At 42.8% G+C, this 21714-nt stretch overlaps 1 protein-coding gene across 1 annotated transcript in view; it reads left to right on the top strand.

The window, feature by feature from the left end:
- The window catches only part of nr5a2 (nuclear receptor subfamily 5, group A, member 2), a 62573-nt gene that overhangs the window by 30253 nt on the left and 10606 nt on the right, over window positions 1-21714 (top strand). The window contains exons 5-6 of the mRNA XM_080033331.1: window positions 8678-8797; window positions 12467-12614. Coding sequence (XP_079889457.1) covers window positions 8678-8797; window positions 12467-12614 — 268 coding nt within the window. The remainder of the gene's footprint in view (window positions 1-8677; window positions 8798-12466; window positions 12615-21714) is intronic.

Genomic DNA, 21714 nt, shown 5'->3' with positions numbered 1-21714 from the left:
CAGCCAGAGCAGAACAACAATAAACATTGCTTGCATTAAAAAATAATATCAATTTAAAATTCATGTCTGCCCTCGCACTGGTCCGTTCTCTGGCCCTATTGATTGTGTTTTACCTTTCATATGCTTATGCATCAAGTAAAAAACTGAATGCGAAAGTTTGGGGCGTGCTTGGTTCATCCTTAAATCCCTGCGCTAATATCAGACTGAGGAGACGGTTTGTTGCCATTGTGAGCGACCTTGAGCAAACAAGACGTTCTTCTCCGCTGCAACACACGGACCCACAGAGATACTTTGTTTTTCCTGCCTCATGAATGTAGTGCCACGCTTCTTTTGGATTCTCACAGATGTGCTTGTGTGTGTGTGTGTGTGTGTGTGTGTATGTGTGTGTATTTGTGTGCGTGCGTGGGTGTGTGTGTGTGTCCTTAGGAGGCTTAAGCAAACAACTTAACCTCACATGACGGGATCCATCCAAGATTCTTCTTCATCTTTGTTATTTATTCATCATCGTATACATATTGATTAAGCATGCATTGCTAGACTGGTTTGCCAACATAGACAGCGACTGCATTTCCTGTATATCTGTAGTGGGCTTGCATCACCGGTGGGTTTTTAGGCGAGGCCCATGCAGGCAGAGCAGGAAGACCTCATTAGGGCCCTTATCTTGTTTCCTCTTGTCTGGACAAGGTTAGGGACAAAGGGATGCTGTATGTATGGGATGAGAGGACGGATAGAGAGGCAAGAAGAGAACGAGGGGCACGTCGAAAATCATTGCCCTGAGTTTCTGTTTTCCCTTTCCACAACAATCCAGAGACAAGAGGATGAACGTCAAGGAGGTGTGGACAGATGAGTGGAGAGGGGGAGAACATGGCTACATCGAAAGCATTTTGTTCTCAGGGTCAGGGGTCAGTTTCCAGAGTCTGTTAATGCAGTCACCGTGGGAACCGATCAATCTCAGTTGCCGCGGCACTATCGATCAGACGTGGGCAACACGCACATGTAGACACACACTAGACACACACAAACACACTAGCATTCTTTTTTGACAAGCCCTCACAATATGGCATTCATTCACTTGTACTAAGCCGTGTCCGCTCTCCATCCGACACGCGGTTAAGTTGATATGCATCGGCACAGGCTCGCTCGAAACACCTCGACTTCATTTCAGTTTCTTGTCAGCAACATAGGTCAACCAATGTGTCCCAAAATGCTTGAGTATCACACTCGATTGAGTTATTCTTTGTTAATACAAGAAACACTCAAAAAGACAGCCATAACATGTTGTAGCTCCCTAACGTTTACTGAACCCATAAAAGGCAAATTCCATTCAAATTATTCTCATACGATGATGAGCGGCATCATGGCCGTCAATGAAGAATAGAAAAGCCAGACAAATATAATTTCAAGGGCAAATACATATCAGTGATTCTTGAGAAGTGGGACAAAACAGGGTGCAATGTTGAAAAAATACAAACCCTATGTTTAGTCAAATTAAATTACATGTATGTATCCATCATATACTAAGCTACTGAGATAAGCTTTGACACAACCTCCCAGCTTTTGTCCTTTTATCAAAATGGGCTTTTTACCTTGCCATTCCATATTGTGTGTCAACACCGTCAGACATCAAAAACACAAATTAATGCTATGCAATGTATGCTAGACCCATGAGATGTATAGTGAGCACAGATATTCACCAAGATTGACAGAGGCCACAAAAAATATTTTCAAAATGTACTTGAATATAGCCTACATTTTTTTGACATCTGACGGTGTTGACATATTTAACGTTTCTTAAACGGAACAAATTGAGTTTTTCTAGTAGCCATTTGTTGTTTCTGTTGATGATAGGTGCTAGTATGAACCACTTCAGGAAATTAAATGATCAAAACATTTCAAATAACTTATTTTTTTATATACATACTTTATTGTTTAAATACAATTAAAATACACTAAATGATTTCTTATTGAAGTTGGACAAGGACTTTTCTGCAGACACAATGCCTTCTTGTAATAATGATGATATTTCAGAGCTCACAGCTGGCCTGTGGCATCTCTATGGATGTTAAGGGACATAATAACAGTCTAGGGTTTCTGTGAGCTCAGTCGGTGATAAACCCATAGGCATTCTTTACTACCTGATATGTAGGCTTACGGATACATGCGACCAACAAACAGGTGCCCCTGACATGAAATGTTGATGAGCGTGCACACAGTCATATAATGTCACATACATAGATACATAGCATGCATTCACAGGGCAAATCACAGTGAGTGGTATCAAGCTGCCTTTGTGGAACCATTTTAATTGTTTGCTTTCATTTGACATTTAAATAACATTTAGAATTGATTACTGCGGTACAAGAGATAGGCCAAACCCTAACCCTTAAAAACCTGCGTCCTAAACGTCAGCTACACTGTCAGGCACAACAGCAGGTCACCAACAAGTAAATAACAGCTTCTGGTGGCTTTAATCTTCGACCTTGTCTTCTGGTTGACAAATGAATGCTTTGCTGAAGTTAGTTGCTGACTGTATTATCTCTAGTATTATCATTCCTCTCTTCAGGCCTGCTCCCCCCCTTCGACTAGCAGCGCCACCTGCCACCTGCTCATTTTCCCAGCATTCTTATCACCCCGCCAGCCGTAGCATCGGGCCACATGAACTTTATGCCATGATAAACAAGAGGGAGTGAGGGGGTTGAGCGGGGGATCTCATCCACCTCTGCTGTGTGTGTGTGTGTGTGTGTGTGTGTGTGTGTGTGTGTGTGTGTGTGTGTGTGTGTGTGTGTGTGTGTGTGTGTGTGTGTGTGTGTGTGTGTGTGTGTGTGTGTGTGTGTGTGGAGAAGAGCAGGACATAGTTTGGACCATGGACACCCAAATGCCATGCTTCCCCTCCCACCAGGTCGCATAGCTGGAACATCCTAGCATTTTGTCACTCACTCTGTTGTTTTTTTCTGATGGGTGTAACTCTATTTGTGGCTTTTGAAAGTTCCGCCTGCCAAAATGATTTGCTGTAGGATTCGAGAGGCATTTGCTGCTTCATTTAAAACAGGCTACCGAGTCAACGGTGACATGTTGTTTGGCCCCCCTTGTAATTTGGTCTTTGTAAAGACAATAGGAAGGGTATTAAATAAATAAATAGAGCAATTGGAAGATTTGATCTCAGATCGGCAGGGTTGCATGCACTACCACTCCATGATCTGTGATCATTTGACCATCAGTTGGTGGAAGAAAACTCGTATCATTGGTGATGGAAGCTCACACTGAGACTCTTTTGAATTAAACTAAAACTGAAAATGAGCTACAGTAAGGCACGTTGAAGCAAGACATAATTAAGTGTTCGCAAGACTCTGAGAACAACAGGCGCTGTTCTAGGTGAATTAATGCCTGTTCCCAGGTGAATACAGGGCCTGTTTGGCTCAAGGCGAACAGATGCCAAGACGGGACTGCACCAAAGGATGGCTGCTAGAGACGCACAAGCATTGATGTCAGCTTCAAACCTCACCTGTAGTACTCTGTGAAAGCATTGATTCCTGTCCAGCACAGAGAGAAGGGAAGATAGAAGCGCAGCTATTGTTTATGTACAAGTCGTTTGAGGGAGATAAATTCATGGTCTGTGTGTGTGTGTGTGTGTGTGTGTGTGTTTGTATAATGTTTTTTTTTTAAATCCATTCATTAAGGCTCCACAGAAGGAGATTCCATTAATCTGTTCATTAGGCCACATCAAAAATGGAACTACTTATTAAAATCAGATCCAGCTGTGTACTCTCGTTAAAGCCCTCCGTACCGTACGGAGCTTAACAATGCTCGTGGCACCAGACCAAAACCCGGCCACAAGAAAGGGGGGGGGGGGGGGGTTCTACTTCATTGGCCTGTTTTGACTCAACACACCATGATAATTGCTCTACTCTTAGCAGGGGGCTATGAATAAACATTACTTTTGTCAGGGAGCATCTGAATGCTCCATTTCCAATTAATTTACATTTGCCAAGAAATAGAGGGAATGTCTGCTCTTAATCACTATGTTTTATTTTCTCTATTTCCCCCAAGTCTTTTCTCATTCTCTCATTCCCTGGCTGGCACTTTCATTCCCCCTCTCATCCACTGCTGTCTTTCTTTCCCTACCGCTCTCTCTCTCTCTCTCTCTCTCTATGGAAAATCCCATTAATCTTAGGCAGTGGTTTTGAACAAAAGCTATGGGCTAAGCGATTGATCCTGGCATTGATCCCAGCCGCCTGAACGATCATAAAGGTGTTAAATTGGTTTCTTGGAGGATATGTATTTTTCATTGCTGGCTGCTGCGAGTTGAAGTTCCTGCTTGGAAATTCTCAAATTTTTTTAAACAAACACTGGTGATGATATAAAAATATTAAACAGATCACACCTTGAAAAGTAGCCTTAAATGTGGATTTTGAGGTGAGTTAGAAGCAATTTCTGGGGAGTGTGTTTTCAACATCAGCATGCCCTTAGATGCTAAATCCTTATTATGAGTTTTGATCCATCCAAGGACAGGCGGAAACATGGGATTGTCCAAATGCGAACAGCGGAAGCAAACATAGAGAAACTCCTTGACTTTTGTTACTGGAAATTCAGAATGTTGTACTGTGTAATATAATTGGTACAATTGAACTTTTACCCAACAAGCTATTTCAGAGTGAGGTTGTGCCATAGGTAAGTGTTTTAAGAACATGACTGTAGTTTGGTAAAAAGTAAATATTAAACTTCATCGGCAGGGCAAAACAAATAAAAACTGGAGAAATTAAAAGTCTAGGCTGTTGCGTACTTATGATTAAAGATGTAATCTTATTATAATAATTATTATTATTCTAAGCTGATAGCCCCAAGACAACCCTCTTAAGTGATATAGCATAAGTATTGTTTATGTTAATAATTAATAGCAAACAGTAATAGCAATGATAAACAGCATGTTGTGCGAAAAAATTAAAGAATGAGACGTCACCCAACAACAAGTCTGCTTCCTATAGAGTCGACACTGCTGGAAACAATTATCAACAGGCCGTGTTATCTAAGTTTTCCATGACTTGTGTGTTGAGATAAGAATACACCTATTAAGTAATTCCTGTTTTATACCTCCTGGTGAGTTTGCTATCATTGTGAATACATAAAACTGTGAAAAAGGTAGTAATCAGCCACTGGCAATCAGCCAACATGTTGCTGGCTGTATAGTGGCTGCATTCTCTCTTGCACAGAGAAAGCTTTGCGTGAAGAAAAAAAAACACAAGACGAAGCGATCGTCTGCTCCATGTCAGAAAGTTCATATTATCGGAGAGAGCAGGCAGCAGATCTTGTAAGATCAGGCGCCATTGAGCGTTTCTCATTTGACAGAGCAAAGGAAGAGCTTGTCAGGGAAACAGCTCATGTCGCTGGCACTTAAAAAGGTCAGCGAACTGAAGCCCAACCCCTGGCCCGCCCCTCACGACTGTCTGTCTGTCAGCAGTCAGTCCCCCCTCTTGCAGGCAGGGTGTCCCGGCTGGGCCCCCTGTCTATCTGCTGCAATCACCCGCCATCACCCCCTCTGAGCCGCCCCCCCCCCCCTTTGATGACCCAGGCCTCTTGTCAGAGAAGAGCTTCCAGGCAGGCAGAGTAGGGACAGCCCTTTGATGAGGACCCCGACACTTGCCAGCACTGCTGACATGCAGAGAGAGCAGGGTTGGGGGGGGGACCTTTGAAGAGCCTTGGTCTTACATGTAACCATCCGTCCCCACACACACACACACACACACACACACATACTGTACATGCTGTTACTTGTGATTCCGGGGTAGATGGAGAAACGAAGCAAAGCGGATTGGGGCTCAACATAGAGGACTCCTTCCTTTGACCACGTTCACGATAGTTTTAATGAAGGCATTTGAATTTTTCCATCCTGTGCTTGAGACGCCTTCAGTGTTGGGCAGAATAAAAAGAAGTGTGTAGGAAGGAGGAGGAGGGAGACCAAAAGCGACCACAATACTGTCAAAAACGTTAGAAAAGGTCACAGAGGCGTTGCTGTGTTTTGTCACTTCATCACTGATAAAACAGAAAAGGGAGACGAAAGGAATTCCAAGATTAGATACTTTTGGGATTTTCTGCTGCGAAATTTCAAGACACAATTTCTCCAGCATATTTCATGAAAAGTTTGTTTCTGTGTAGCCACGATAGAAGCATGAGGAGCCACTAAACTTTGGTAGCCTTAATGATCTTTCTGCAGTCATACAGACTGCTGGCCCTCTTCTTAAACAGCTCAAAAACATTCTGATTATTGTTTTATCACCTTGATATTGACTATGACATCTACTGCAGGAAACAATGTATTGTCTTTGTGATTTTTGCAATTATATTAATTTTGCACATACAATAATAATTGATTGGATTTATATAGCGCTTTATTTCTCTGTGACTCAAGGCGCTTTACAGGGTTCCAGGTTCAATTCGTTCACACACAGTCATACCGATGGTGGTAAACTATGATAGTAGCCACAGCTGCCCTGGGGCAGACTGATGGAAGCGTGGCTGCCATTCAGCGCCAACGGCCCCTCCGACCACCACCTCAAACATACAGCAGTCATACACATTCACACAAGGCAAGGTGGGTGAAGTGTCTTGCCAAGGACACAACAACCATGACACAGGTGGCCAGGCGGGGATCGAACCGCCAACCCTAGGATCATTGGCCAACCCGCTTAACTACCTGAGCCACAGTCGCTCCAAATGTCACATACAAATGTGTTTGTGTGCAATACCAAATATCACAAATCCCTAATGGATAGCACTTGCTGGGTTAAATGGTGGTTTGCCACATGCAGCTCTTAATTAACATAAAACTAAAGACTCTCCTAAGTTAGAGCTAGTACAGATACCATATGGCAGATGCGGCCAGAGAAAGACAACCAAAGTCAGGCAGCCCAAGTGCTCATGTCCTCTGATAGGTTGTGACTTGGCTTTGCTAGGTCACTGTTATAGCCATGGACATATAAAGAAATGTTATAGCACAGCTATTGTTATGTCTGCCTTAAGGGTAAACAGTCAATGCTTGACACCAGCCCCTGCTCACCAGTCATAACAATCCTAATCAACTTGCGGTAGAATTCAAACTTGGCCACAAACACTGCGATGTCATACAAGGTGATAAAGTGTTGGCAGAGCTACAGTTGTTGACATCAAATTAGTTCCTAAGGTCATTGTAGATTGCATCAAATGGATCCCGGTATAATTTCCAGACAGCAATTCCTTTCAACTGTGCTCATGCTGCACCTGCTGCTGTCGCAGAATTTGAACATCGATCCACATTCTTCACCTTACACGAGTGACATTGCCGATGAACATCACAGACGGTTCTCACACTCTCAGAGCAACAAAGTAATTCACATCACCACAGAAAGCGCAGTGTGCCCATAAAGACACATTTTTCCCAATGATACCACGGAGAGGACAGTGTTTGTTGATAGAAAAGTGGGGGGAGAGAGAAAGAGAGGAGAAATAAATAACCTCTCATACATTTTCCTCATTCCTTCCTCCTCCATGTGGCCTTTTTTCCCTGGGTCCGGGGTAATGATTAACCCAGCCAGGCATGGGAAGAGACTAACAGTTACAATGGAGGGGGTTGTTTTGGTGTAGAGGCCCAGCAATTGACCTGCCTCAGCTTCCCAAGCTCTCACCTGGCAGGTCCCTGGGAGCCAGCGGCTGGCATTCACGAGAAAGAAGGGAAAAAAAGGCAACTTAATCATTATCATCCGTGGAATCACTCATGAACGGCTGGCAATGGGCAAACAGATAAACCTGGCAACATTGTTGAATCAGGCACGTACGTAGCATTGTGGAAACAGGTTCACATGTGAACGCAGTAGAGTGTGTACAGGGGACTTTTGAGTTTAGGATGAAAAAAAAACGACTGATTGACCTGTGAACAAGCTTGCCTTTACAAACAGCTGCCTGTGATTTATGAAAGCTACCAAGGCTGACATGGTTATTTAATACAGTGTTTAAGCGAACAAATGGAATGCTTCAATTTATGCATAACAAGGGTGGAGGTATAATTACTATAATTACTTGTCTGGTCTGCCACTAAAATCTCTCACCTCTTTGCTTTCATCTTCTGATTGGTAATGCCAGTAAAGTGACAGAACTGCTCACCTTCAATGGTCAATAACAGAACATATTGACAAAGAATGGACTCTGAAGTAAGAGTTGTTGTGTTTCAGTTGCTAGGACACTCAACTCTTGACTATGGGAACTTGAATATTGGAATGGTCTTCACAGTAAAATGACTGTAGTGTTCGAAATGCCGAGCAGGGACTCAAAAAGCAGTGACGGAAGGAGTGAAGAGGGGAACCCAAAGTCCCCATATGGTGTATATTTGACATATTCATGTTAAAATAGAGATAACATACGAACCACCGTTGCCACATAGGGATGACCCCATCATAGACCCTGATTTAAAGCATTCATTAAAACAGCAATGAGAACTCATATATACCTCTCACTAAATAACATACTAGTTTAAATTCGGAGCTATCAACCTTTCTCACAAATACACAAACAAGGGACAGTGAAAGACGTGCGGTCTGCATTGATTGCGGTACATGCATTAGACATCCAATCATTCCAGCGTACACTAGCTCTGTAAGGGGGACAAAGTCAAGCAATTGACCGGATGTGTGTTTCTGTATTTCTCAACTAGGTGGACGACCAGATGAAGCTGCTGCAGAACTGCTGGAGTGAACTCCTCATCCTGGACCATGTTTTCCGGCAGGTGATGCATGCCAAGGAGGGCTCCATCCTATTGGTCACTGGGCAACACGTGAGTTGTGTTAAAATCCCTGTCCTGCTTGAAACATTCTGCTGCCTCCAACCCTTTCCCTTTTCCTAGGAATTCCGTATCCGTGCATGCATCACTAAAATAATCGCAAATAACAATATGGATATACAAAAATTAAGTACACGCTTATTTTAGCATCATACAAACTAGGCCCGTTCGAAAAAGGGACAGGAAGAAGCCTGGGCTTTTCAACTGCAAAATCCGATTTCCCTTGAAGGCATATTGATCATTTACGCCACACAGGAGAGCGCAGTCAACTCTTCATTAAAAATACATTACGCTTATAGACATATACTAATGTCACAAGAATAATCAATTTAATTTTAAGTCGTGAATATTTGATTGGCTAGCTCTCAAATGTTGCTCTTCAGCAAAACATTTTTTTTAAACAATAGATGCTGGTATAAATACTGAAGCAAGGCACATTAACTGTACACAAGGGAAGTCCAGCTTTAGTTCCATGTTTGTGTATGAGGTCCAGTTCAGGGGTAGATTATTTGGGGAATAAGTATTGCCTGTGGTAAAGACGCAGTTTGAACAGACCAGAGAAGTAAGGAGGAGGAGCTGATAATCAGGGGAGACACAGGACGGCAGTTTCGTTTGCATACTTTGGTTAATGAACAGCTGGTGAAACAGTTCATTATTCCCCATTAATGTCTGCCTGGCCAGGGGTGACAGCATAGGGATAGCACCAGGGATATTTTGAACACAGCAGCATCACCTAAAGCAAAATGCAAAAAACACACTCAGGCTCAAACATACACACACACACACACACACACACACACAGATCACATAATGAGTGTTTGGAGCGACATAATGGCCTATGCATTGGCTACATCAGTATGCGATGTGTTATTATCTTCATTGTTATGATATCATATCATTCATGGAATACTTTACATGCAGGTTTTTACATCAGGACCATACACACAGAGAGAACAATACTTATCTGAAACAGTTGATGTCAGATATTATTCAGAAGCAGCAGTTCAATGGAATGAGCTTCAGTAAAACACGCTTGCAGCTTACACATACATTAGTGATGTAATCAGAACATCTTTAGAAGCCTGTTTAAGTCTGTCATCATTGTCATGTGTGATATAATTCACTTTTTTAACCAATAAAGAGGATTATGGATTTCTTCAATTCTTAGGATATTGTTTTGCACAGGGGTATTAAACTTTTCAATTAACGTAGGTAAAGACAGATTTCTTTGTAGAAAAAAAAGTATATTTTGGATGCATTGCATACTGAGCTTTGTTTAAATGTTAAATGTTGCCACATTTGAACTATTTTACAGTCCCATCAACAAAACCTGCATGATTCAATGTGTTCTAATTATTTTTAAATATTTGTCTTGATTAATTTCAATAGGGCAGATTAGGCCACGTATTATACAAATTGAAGTTGATTAAGTCGTGTGTTGTGAACAACTCTTATTTTCTAATGCAGATATTTTTAGTAAAATGTGACTTTAGGAAATTTGGATGGATGTTTCACCCTTCATCAGACACACGCTGCACTCACTTTGACCTCTGAGAGAAATCCATGGTACCAGCAGATTTACTGTTGTAGCCTGTCAGTTCCTGTCTTGCTCTTTCTCTTTGTCTTTATGTTCCTCTCTTGCTAATTCCAGTTTTTTCCTTACTTTATGTCGATCTGAGCTGCTGCATGTCATCATGTGAGAAATGGCCATGAGCTGAAAAGGAAAGGTTAAGGAGCCTTGTGCTTTATCCCGTCATAGGACCAAACCCGCACGTAACATGTACAAATGCATGCAGACATGAAGTGACAAAGATTGCACTGAACTGTTGAATGATTAAGCGAGGTCTTGCAGCTAGCCAGCCAGTCCGTCAGTATATGAAAATCCTAACATGTTGTTATCACTCCTGGGGGAACATGAAATTCGAATAATGAAGAAATGCAATAAAACAGACTTTCCTCGACCAATGGCAGATTCCTGTGCTCTTAAACAAGGTTCATGTTCCATCCCCATCCTCCGCAGCACACATCAAAGCCCCTCTACGCATCAAACTGATCTCACCTTCCATATCCATTTTTAATGTTCTGCTAAGATTGCTCATCGTATTCACATGGCTTGAGATTTGAAGGTGTATTCATATATTTACTCTCTATGTCTCTCCAGGAGGTATAATAAAGCAGTATTGATTGATTGACTGATACGCAGGTCACAAGGGTTAGTGCTAAGTCTGCTATAGTGGCATTATAGCGTTTTTTTCTTCTCTCTTTTTACTTAAGGCAAGAAGGCAATAACCCTAGGCATAGCCATCAACAGTCCAATCCTTCAATGAAGTTATTTCATGCACAGTTGATTTTATGTAAATTGATTGACACCTTGGAAGGGAGGGGGAGGGCAGTGTCTGCTTTCAACCGTCATAACTCTTATGGTCTGCACTGTGGGGAGCAGGAAAGAGAGAGGGACAAAGGAGGTAACGATGAATTGGGAGAGAGGTACTAGTGTAGTGAAGGAGAATTGAACAAAAAGGAGGGAAGAAAAAAGGAGAAGAAAAACCAGGTCTATTGTTAATATTTGCTTTACTTTGAGCGTCCCCGTCTTCAGACAGATGAAAAGCAGGCTCCAATTCATTCAGTTTACACGATAAATAAATTCCAAATCCAGGATTCTTTTAAATTGCAGATGGGGGCTCACGGGGACCCCATTCCCTGTGCTTTAGGAACTGTGCGCGCCAACATCTACCTTCCCCTGGAAACTCTAGTACCGTCAATTATGGTAATGAATTGTCAATAAATATAAAAAATGTATGTGGTTCTGCTTACTTTGAGTGGCAGCTAAGGGCTTGCCTCCAAGAAAAATGTACTGCGGCTACAAATATGAAGTACACCTGAAAAAGGATTTTGTGAGTGTGTGTTTGGACCAACGGTTTGGACTCAAGAAAGGTTGAGTTTATGGGAAATCCATCCATATATCTACCTTGGTTTGTTGTTGTGTCTCAGCATGCATGTTTTTGTTTGGCTGTACAACAGAGAACATCTGGCAGGTCTGGTTTGTTGGAGGTGAATAAAAAAACTCTCAAACTTCAAAAAACCTACTGCCTGCAGCCGCTTTATCTCTTAACACACATCCACCAGTGTCTCACACTCTGACAGACAGACCAAAGCTTTTGACCCTGTGTTGAGAGTACAGTAGAACATCCCAGTACACCTCATGGGGGTAATGTCATCGGAGAACAGTCACTTCTAGTCAATCGTTTTTCCTTTTCTTTTTTTTCAAATTTGAGTTTTAGATGTATTTTCATTGGTTGAAAAAAAAACTCAAATGGGCAGAGAGATAAGCTGCCAAGAAGAAAAAAAAACGTCCACAGTGCAACAATGATACCCATTGAAAAAGATAAAACAGTAAGAGAAGAGAAGGGGAATGGTATATCGGCTCTAGCCTGGTGCTACCAGACCATTGTACTTCATTTCATTTGTACAGAAGACTACTGAAGGGAAAATGAAATTTGGGCAGAAGTAGGTAGGCGGGCGTAGCCAGGCTATATCGGCTCTGTTTTTTGGCTTAAACTCCAATCTGACTCACTTTAACATCTCTCTCTCTCTCTCTCTCTCTCTCTCTCTCTCTCTCTCTCTCTCTCTCTCTCTCTCTCTCTCTCTCCATGCTCATTCCAGGTTGACTATGCAGTGATCGCTTCACAGGCGGGAGCCACTCTCAACAACCTGTTGAGCCACGCCCAAGAGCTGGTTGCCAAGCTACGCTCCCTGCAGCTGGACCAACGGGAGTTTGTCTGCCTCAAATTCCTGGTCCTATTCAGCCTGGGTGAGTCTCTACTGAAAGGCCTGACGCTGGAACATTTGAGGGGGAGTGAAACAGGAAAATAGTGTTCGCTGCTTCTGCTCAGCCTCAGCACGTTGACAAAGACTTGTTTTGTTCTCTCCAGTCAGGAACAAATTTAAGATTTAGATGAGAAAACCTCAATAGTTCCAATCTTATAAAAAATTAAATAAAATAAAAAATTACAATTTTATTCCTGGGTTAATTGCTCCTCCCTAAAATATGTGCTCGCAAAGTAAGAATACAGGATGAGGATCACAGTGATGCAATGGGATAGAGAGAAGCAGGAAGGATGGGAGAGAGAAAGGAAATGGAAGGAAGAAGAGGGAGGGTAGACCAAACAGGTTCCTGGCACTGGTAAAAGATCTATAGGGGAAGAGGGAGGGGATGGAAGGGAGGAGCAGAGAAGGTGGGAGGGAAGGAAGGAAGGCTGCCATGGTCTAGAAGGGACAAAAAAAAGAGAAAGTGAGAGAGGAAGGGAAGAGAAGACGTATGGTCATGTTTCCTACACAGAGGCGAGCAAGAACTTAAGAACCATGCAAAAGTTTCCCTTATTGCAAAACTATCAATATGTGCATAAAATGTTTGAAAGGTTTCTATGGTCCATATATTCTTTTTGCTTGGCACATTCTATAAAGCATCAATGTTTTAAGTACAAGCTGTCTGATTGGGAGAATATTTAAGAACAAATTACATTGACAGGTTACATTTTTGGAATTAGTCAACATTACCCAAGCCAATGCTGTCAAGGGAACTTTGTTCAACCTGGCTCCTCTATTGCACTGAGCGCAACAGTGGCATATATATCAGAAATATTTACTGTTAGCTCCCCCCGCTCCCCCTATCCGTGATGCACAAGGGTCATGCTTTCATTTGTGTACCTCTTCTAAATTCTAAACCAAGAAATAGGGACTAATGAACTGCTAGGCAAAACCCATGCAAACACACATACACACACACGCACACATACAGGCAATCAGGAAGGATTCATTTTTCTGTCTGTGGTATTTATGGTATACGGCAAAGAGAGAGAGGGAGAGAGAGAGAGAGAGAGAGAGAGGGCGGGTTGCACTGGGGGGGAGCTTTGGAGTGTGCATTTCTGGGTTTGTTTGTGCAATGTGCAGGGCTATTTTATGTTGTGGGGGGGTGAAGCTGGGACTAAGGGCCTAAATTATTTGGCAGACACATCATCCATAATGAAAGGCTCACCTGAGGGATGTGTATCGCCCCCGGCAGTGCCTGTTCTCGGGCGTGCCCTGGCTTCCCGCATAAGAAGCCCGACACCGCTGCCGCCGCCGCACTGCTAGCTGAAGGGGAAATCAGTGTAGTTGGAGGTGGAGATGGGGAGGGGGGGTCTAGTAATGTAAAGCCAGGAGATTTAGAATTGATCTGATTAGTATCACACACTCAGCCGAACATAGATGTGTGTCTGATTGGCTGTTAGAAGGCTTAGATATATATATATATATATATATATATATATATATATATATATATATATATATATATATATATATATATATATATATATATATATATATATACACATGTACCTGAGGGGGAAATGCATAATGTGTGGAAATGAGAAAGCATGGTGCGTATTCATGCATTAGCGCGTACCTTCACACAGCTGCTTTTACACTTATACTGACAGAGCCCGTTAATAGGGATTGCAGTGAAATGAGGCATGAAAGTAGCTCTGCACTGACTGCCGAGGATTATAGACTCTCCCTCTTTATTAGCTTGATTTCATCTCTAACGCTGGTTACAGTCCTCTCAGCTGGAGCTAATATAGATACTTTAGGATTTATTCCTCATGGCGGGAGTGTGCAACTTGCGCTTTAACTCCTCCGACCATTAGGCCTACTACTAATACCATAATCTTTGCTAGTATGACTAGCTTTCTGTTATTGCTTCTTTGGATGTCTTGACTGTTTTTGTGTGACTGTTAATGTGGTTGTGATATGTAATAACGCACTGCAATGTAAAAATGCATTATAATTGCTGACTCCGGCCTTCAAGCTACAACTCTACATCTTTCTGTAGCCTCTGGTAATTGTTTGTTGTTTGTACATCAAGCTTACTTTAGTTACCATTCAGGAGCAGGGACTTTTTAAAACAGAGGCATTGAACGTATTGGAAGTTCAAGTCATTGAACGTTGTCTGTGGTTTGCAGAATCAACCAATCTTGATGCTTCTGCCTTGCATTACAGTTGTGTATGGCTTGTACTATCACTGCACCAATAGCATTACTAGAACCACTGCTCCAACTACTGTAAGTTGGTAGTGGTGCAGTCTGTATTCATCCCTCTTTCGTGTCTTGATTTCTTTTCTCCCTCTGTACAACCCCTCCCTCCCTGACTCTCTATCTCTCTGTACGTGGACATCAGTCACCTCTGCCCTGCCAGAAGAGCTCTTAGTTAAGCCAGTTGTCGATAGAAACAGGGATATAGATGTCACTCCAGGTGAGAGGGGACACTTATCCTGATCTGTGCTTGTACTTGTCCTCAGGTTTAGACAGCCCCTTTGTTTTACTGTATTCCTTTATTTTTTATTATCTCTCTCTCTCTCTCTATCCATCTCTTCTCTCTCTGTCCACTGTCACTGCTTGCTTGTCTTAAGTGAGGGCTTTCACCCTCTATCAAGGAGGAGATTATCACTCCAAGAGCATTGATCTGTTAAGTGTTTGTACGACTTCGAATGCAATGATTGTGTGTGATGGGTGGCGTGCAAGAGACACGCAAAAACGACAGAGAGAGAGAGTGAGTGCTGCCTGGGTCAGAGTTCAGTAAATGATTACTCCTGGTTGCTGTGTGGTGCCAGAACACTTTTAATGGGCCTTTGATTTCCTTTAAAAGGCTTAAAGGCCTAATAGAAAGGCTGTCAGGTTGTTGTATATGGCCAGGTGATATGGATGCTCCTAGGCCAAAAACTCCCGACTGCACTATACATACTCAGTAGAAATCCAGGTTTGAAAATAATAATACAAAAAAATATTTTAGCCCAGAAATCAAACAGATGTGTGCTTACTGCATGCCACCACACAGACAGATTCCATGCGGGCAAAGCAGATGCAGAGAAGGAGGTCAAAGAGTGTTCAGCCAGTTAACCCAGCTCCACAGGTCAGAGCCTATCAGCTGTAATTGGGCGAGACAGGCGCTGCCAGTCTTCGTCAGCCGAGAGGAGAACCAGAGTAGCCGAGCGGGGTGGTAAATGCTCCCAGCGGAGAGAGCAGATTTGTGGACATAGCCCCGAAAAATCATGCTCCATCCCATATTGAAACCTTTAGCAGGAACAAAGCTAGGGAAAAGCTGATAAATAAAGTGGAGAATTTAGGCTCGCGCATGTTTTGATTCTTGTGTGGTGAAGGTTTATTTACAGAAATCACATTGGTAGTTACACCAACTATGCAAACTTATTTCCCCAAGTGTTTCCCTTTTCCGTGGATTACAATGCTGTGAGTGATTCCCTCTTTAGTCGGAAACCCCCCAAACTCTTGAAACACACTGATCCATAGTGTCATGCATGTTTATTTCACCTGCCTACCTACTTCCAGCAGTTGTTTTAAAATGTGTTTATATTTCACTATCAAGTAAGGCCCCAACTGATGGTTATTTATATCACTTAGTAATCTGCTGATTATTTTTCTGAAGTGATAGGTCCAAAAATATGTCACACAAAAAGAAAAAAATTGTCACAACAATCCAACAATGTTAAGGTGTTATCAGAGAATAATTGATTTATAGAATTTTAGTTGCAGTTAGTATTGAGGTGTTCTTGTTAAACAGAAGGATAGAAAAGTTTTACCACTTTGGTAATAGCCCTGAAAAAGTATGCAAAGGATGACTTGACCAAGGTCAAGCTGATAAATGAATCTCAAGATCAGAAATAGTATTATCAGTAGTAGTATCACTTTTCCCAATATTAATCTTATGAGTACAATTACATTTATATTTTAAAACATTATCAAATGAAGATAAATTATGACCTTATTCCAGGTCCACAGCCAGTGATTCAAGAGCTGCCTCAGCACCATATTAGCTGTCTGTCAAGTGATTAGTCAGGCTCTGAGGCCGGAGTTTAGAGACACCCACCATCCATCCCTCACCATCCATCCAGCCCCTGTGCATTGTCTCTCCCCTCATTGCTCTAGCCTCTCTCTCTCTTTCTCTCTCTCTCTCTCTCTCTCTCTCTTCATTTCACATCCATCTTTGTACGCCTTGATCTATCACAACTCCATCCTCACATCTACCTCTGTCTAGCTCCTCGTTTATATTCCCCCAAATCTGGGCCATCATTTATCTCTTCTCCTCCCTCCCTCAACTTTTCTTCCGCCCCTTTTCCTTCCTTAAAATGTCTTAACTACAGTAATTTAAACTTGTGTTTGTGTCCGTACTTTTCATGTAAATCTACAAAAAAAAGATAAGTATAAAACAGGGCTGAGATCATTTGCCCCAGTCTCTACATAAATAATGGTTTCCTTTTATCTTTCTTTATTGTTGTAACCCAACTCTCCATTTCCCTTCGTGCACTTCATCAACAACAACCCAAACCACCTGGACATCCCCTGCTAGGATGTGTCTCTCTTTAGCATGTGTACCACGCAAGGAAGACTTATTTCTGTAGTGCACTGCAAGGTCACACACACACACACTAATCTGCTGACAATAACACAAACACAGCCAACGTGATCACCCTTGATGAAAAAGACAAGCTGTTTCTATCATATTTGTCTCCCCACACAATGAGAAATAATAATAAAAAAAACTCACATAATTCCCAGATAGGTACGTCCTAATTAAGCAACAGCCGAGGCTGCTCAGAATCAATGCCCTGATCCCTGGCCAGTGAGCAAGGGAGCTGGCTAAGTTATGCACACCGACCCCTCCTCTCCTTCCATAAAGCCAGGGAAATATTCATTTCCTGAAACTGACCGAATCATTTAGAATTCGGTTGGGGATTGATTACCATCGAGTCGCAGCGACGGCTCAATATTTATAACCATTGAGAGGGGCCAAATAATGGAGCATATAACAGGAGCATTGCTTTACAACTTAATTAGAAGAAACAGAGTAGGGACTTCTTTTCTTCATTGTTGTGTGATGTATGCTGTGTAGGACCCACCATTTTGGCTGGGCTGCTATAGTTAACAGAATGGAGTTATCATCTGTACGTTTGACCTGATCAATACAAGTATACAGGTATGGCTAGTGTGTATGGGTTGTGAGGCTCTATCCTATACGGGAAGCCCTGACTGTCTTTTCCTGCTCTAAAGAGGGAACAGGAAATATATGAGGTACACACATCAGGTGACAGGGAATCAAACAAAAAAACAAAAAAATTCCCCTCAAACTTTGTCCCCGACAGAAAAGCCAAACCCAGCTAATCATTGTTGAGTGTACTGAGTTTTTCTTTCAATTTCTTTCATTTTTTCAGAAGTAGGTGGGAGTGTTCCCTAAAGCAATGCAACTTATACTTTTGCCTACTTTCTATCAATTTTAGACTAGGAAATCTTACATGGCGTACAGTCGGCATTTGACGGCATCCGCCACTTTGTAGGGAATTCAATGTAATGAGGCTGCCTAAAAGGCTTTCAGACTTTATAAAGGAATAAAAGCGCTAAGTCTCTCCAGCCCGCCACTATTACCTGGCAATGCTGCAGGCAGTCGTCATTAAGCGGCAGTTGGGGTGAGTTGTGGTGGTGGCTGAGTTGCTGAGGATTGCTGCCTCTCTTGCCCCTGACCTGACTCCCACTTTAGCCTCAGCCTGAGACACGTCACTGTTTCCTGATGGATTTCGACATGTCCCAGATTATCTCTCCAATTTACAGCTCAAGCTTGCCTTCTTTTTCTTCTCTTTTTAGCTCTTATCGCACATGGTGATTATGTTGACATTATCCTTTATCTGGTTCCAAACAAGGCCATTTATGGGCGAGTAAAGCAACATATATATATTTTTTTTTTAAAGGGATTTGCAAATTGACTGAACCTAGTAGCCTATCAAACACTTCAGTGATAAACAAGCAAAAAAGAGAAGACAAATTGATGCCAACTTGTTATTTTACTTCATGCTGGATCTGGTAGAAAAAAATGTCCTTAACCCTAAAACAAAATTTGATAAAAAAAGATTGAAGTTAACATTTTGTTTTAGGGATTTGGGCTGGTGGTCACATTTATCAAGACAGAACCACAGGGTTCTAGTTTTCAAATGAAGTAATAGAGTGTAAGTTTTCATTGTAACTTTCAAACCTTGATAAAAATGTGCATTTACAGGAGCTTACTTGGCTTTTGTGTAAAGACTATCAGTTCACAAGTAATGCAAATCTAAAACATGCAACTTCATCAAAAAAGAGCAGTCCAACAGAGGGCCAACAAAGTGGCAATGCAGTAGCAAATTCCTTCATCATCCACCGATAGCGTTACAAGAGTGTAATTTTTTTCCACGCTCCACATTACAGGCAAAACACGTGCAGCCCAGCACTGCTGCTCTCTTGCCTGAATATGGTGACATCTGCACGGTGGCAGTAGGATTTAATACACACTTTAACTCACTGGCCCCGCAAAAGCAATACAGGACATGTCCCCTAAACTTCTGCTTTCCTCCATCAATACACTCACTAACTACCAAAGCAGTGAGTACAACCAGACAAATGCTCCTGTAAATTTGTTCTTTACTCAAGAAAAAACCTTTTCCTCCCTTCCACCTCCACCTCCGCTCCTCTCCTCTACGCCCATGGGGGGTGATTTAAGACGAGCGAGCTATGGAGAAACTGTTGCCATCCATCTCTCCCTCCTCCCTCCCTCCATCTCATTCTCCCTCTCTTTTGGCCTTATTACAGGCTGTCAGTTCATTATAAAACATTAGGAACACAGAGCTGTTACGATCAATGAGTTGGACCCAAACGTGAATCGCGGACACAGTGAGATTTACTCTGGAGAATGACATCAGCATGTAATAATAAGCTGAGTAAATTGACTATCTGGCAAAGACCAGGGTTGATGAGCTGATTGGAGGCAGGTGTGCAGGTGATTCGCAAGCCAGGAGACCAAGCCCACACACCAATAGACCAGGACTGAGACCGGGAGAGACGTACATGGGGAGCTCTGGAAACACAGATGAAGGACACACACACACACACACACACACACACACACACACACACACACACACACAAACACAAACACAAACACAAACACAAACACACAAAAGAGGCACCGGGGAATATGCTGGAGCACGGCTGTGACAAGAGGGACACTTGCAGTTACTGTCCTATCGATCGGCAGGGATAGATTCAGTGATTTAGAGTACGCCTCTGCCCGCGCCCTCCACATTCTCGGCCTCCTATTAAGGGCCCTGCGCTTGCTTTGGCTATTGATGTCTCAACATTAACAGTTACAAGCTGCTACAGAAAATCAATGTTCAACTTTTATTACCGACTGCATAACGCAGAGGACCTCTCCCGCCAGCTGGTACTTAGCAGTCGAAAGGAGACGCGGATGGTCCGCCCAGCACGTCAGGTGTTTTCCAAGTGATATCTGCAGTAATATCAATCATGCCTTTCAGCCGCCAGTCAAGGGTCCTAAGAGCTTAGTGGTACAGCACAGGCAAAGGTATAGCTCACAGACAATTTACCAAAGGCTTGCAAATATCAGTCTCTTTGCCTGGGACTGAAACAATGTGAATGTTAAACAGGCAGACAGGCTGTCTTTCTAATGTTAAACTCTTACGCTGAATACTTTCGGTTCCACCTATACAATGTATCAAACATTTCTTGAATCTCTTTCGACACCTCCAGTCCTCCGCCATGAAAACACACACACGCAGTTCACCACCCAAAATGTCGTCACGATCGATCCCGCCAACCACCACCACCACTGACCGACCCTCCATCCATCATCCGCATCAACCTGGATGTGTGTGTGTTGTAACCCAGGTAGCGTGGGTCTCAAGCGGCTGAGGCCTCTCAAACATTTATGAGGGGTTACTGAGCAGCGGTACCGCAGCCCTTCTGGGACAAACAGCCCCCGGTCCTGCACTCTCAGCCCCGATCAATGGAACTGAAGTTCATTACACACACTTTTCAGCAGAACGGCGGCAACATACTTCCAACCCCCTTTACTCCCTCGATCGCCGAGCAGCCCACCGCTGGGCACGTGCTTGTTTACGTGACTGCGTGTACATGGGAGGATGGGGGCAGGGAAAGTGTGTTTGTGTGTGTGTGTGTGTGTGTGTGCTCGTGCGTGTGTGTGTGTGTGTGTAAACAGGGGCTTCTCCCAGTGGCCAGAGCTTGAGGTTATCATTATGTACAGGTGGGTCTACTGCAATGCTAATGCTAATGCATTCTCAGTGGCCACAGCTCGGGTCCCAGCGCTGCGCTATCTAGGTTGCTACTCCTCACCAATTACAGGCTAAGGGAAGTCTGTTTGGGGTAGAGAGGACAGGCCTGGGCTATCCCTGGCCCTGTGGAGAACATGCTCACATTAGTCGAGGAAAACCGACGGAGAACAAATTGTGCCTACATTGGAGTGCTGCAGAAAATCCCACTCTTCATTTGAATGATTTGTTGGCTGGAGATAATGTACTCCCTGGCTTGGATGTATTTACTGTGATTGGATAATTTACCTACTTACTTATATTCCACATTATGTACCCTTACTGTTATCTCAGTGACCCCAACTGGCTGTTTGCCCTCGGAACAACAGACTACTAAGTAAACAGTAGCCGTTTTTAAAGATTGCAAATATTGTGTTGGGTAGAAAATAATGATCTCAAGACTATTGTAAACCAAGGAAGACAAACTGTCAATGAATCTGAGCTTATTCTAGCGATCGAAATAACATCAATGTTTCACTGACAAGCTGTAGATTTACAACCGTGCTGCAAGATGAGGACTGCCTGTATATGTGTGTGTGTGTGTGTGTGTGTGTGTGTGTGTGTGTGTGTGTGTGTGTGTGTGTGTGTGTGCGTAGTTTGTGGTTACCCATGGCAGCAGGGGAGGTACAACTGCCACAGTCCCGCAGCTTATTGACCCGACCGCCCGTTTCAACCTTAACTTTAACATCGCATACAAACAGGAGCAAAGAGT

Source organism: Ammodytes marinus (genome assembly GCF_949987685.1).
Source record: "Ammodytes marinus genome assembly, chromosome: 8".
Lineage (NCBI taxonomy): Eukaryota > Metazoa > Chordata > Actinopteri > Uranoscopiformes > Ammodytidae > Ammodytes > Ammodytes marinus.
The sequence above is the reverse complement of the archived record's forward strand: the minus strand, read 5'-3'. Positions and strand labels throughout refer to the sequence as shown.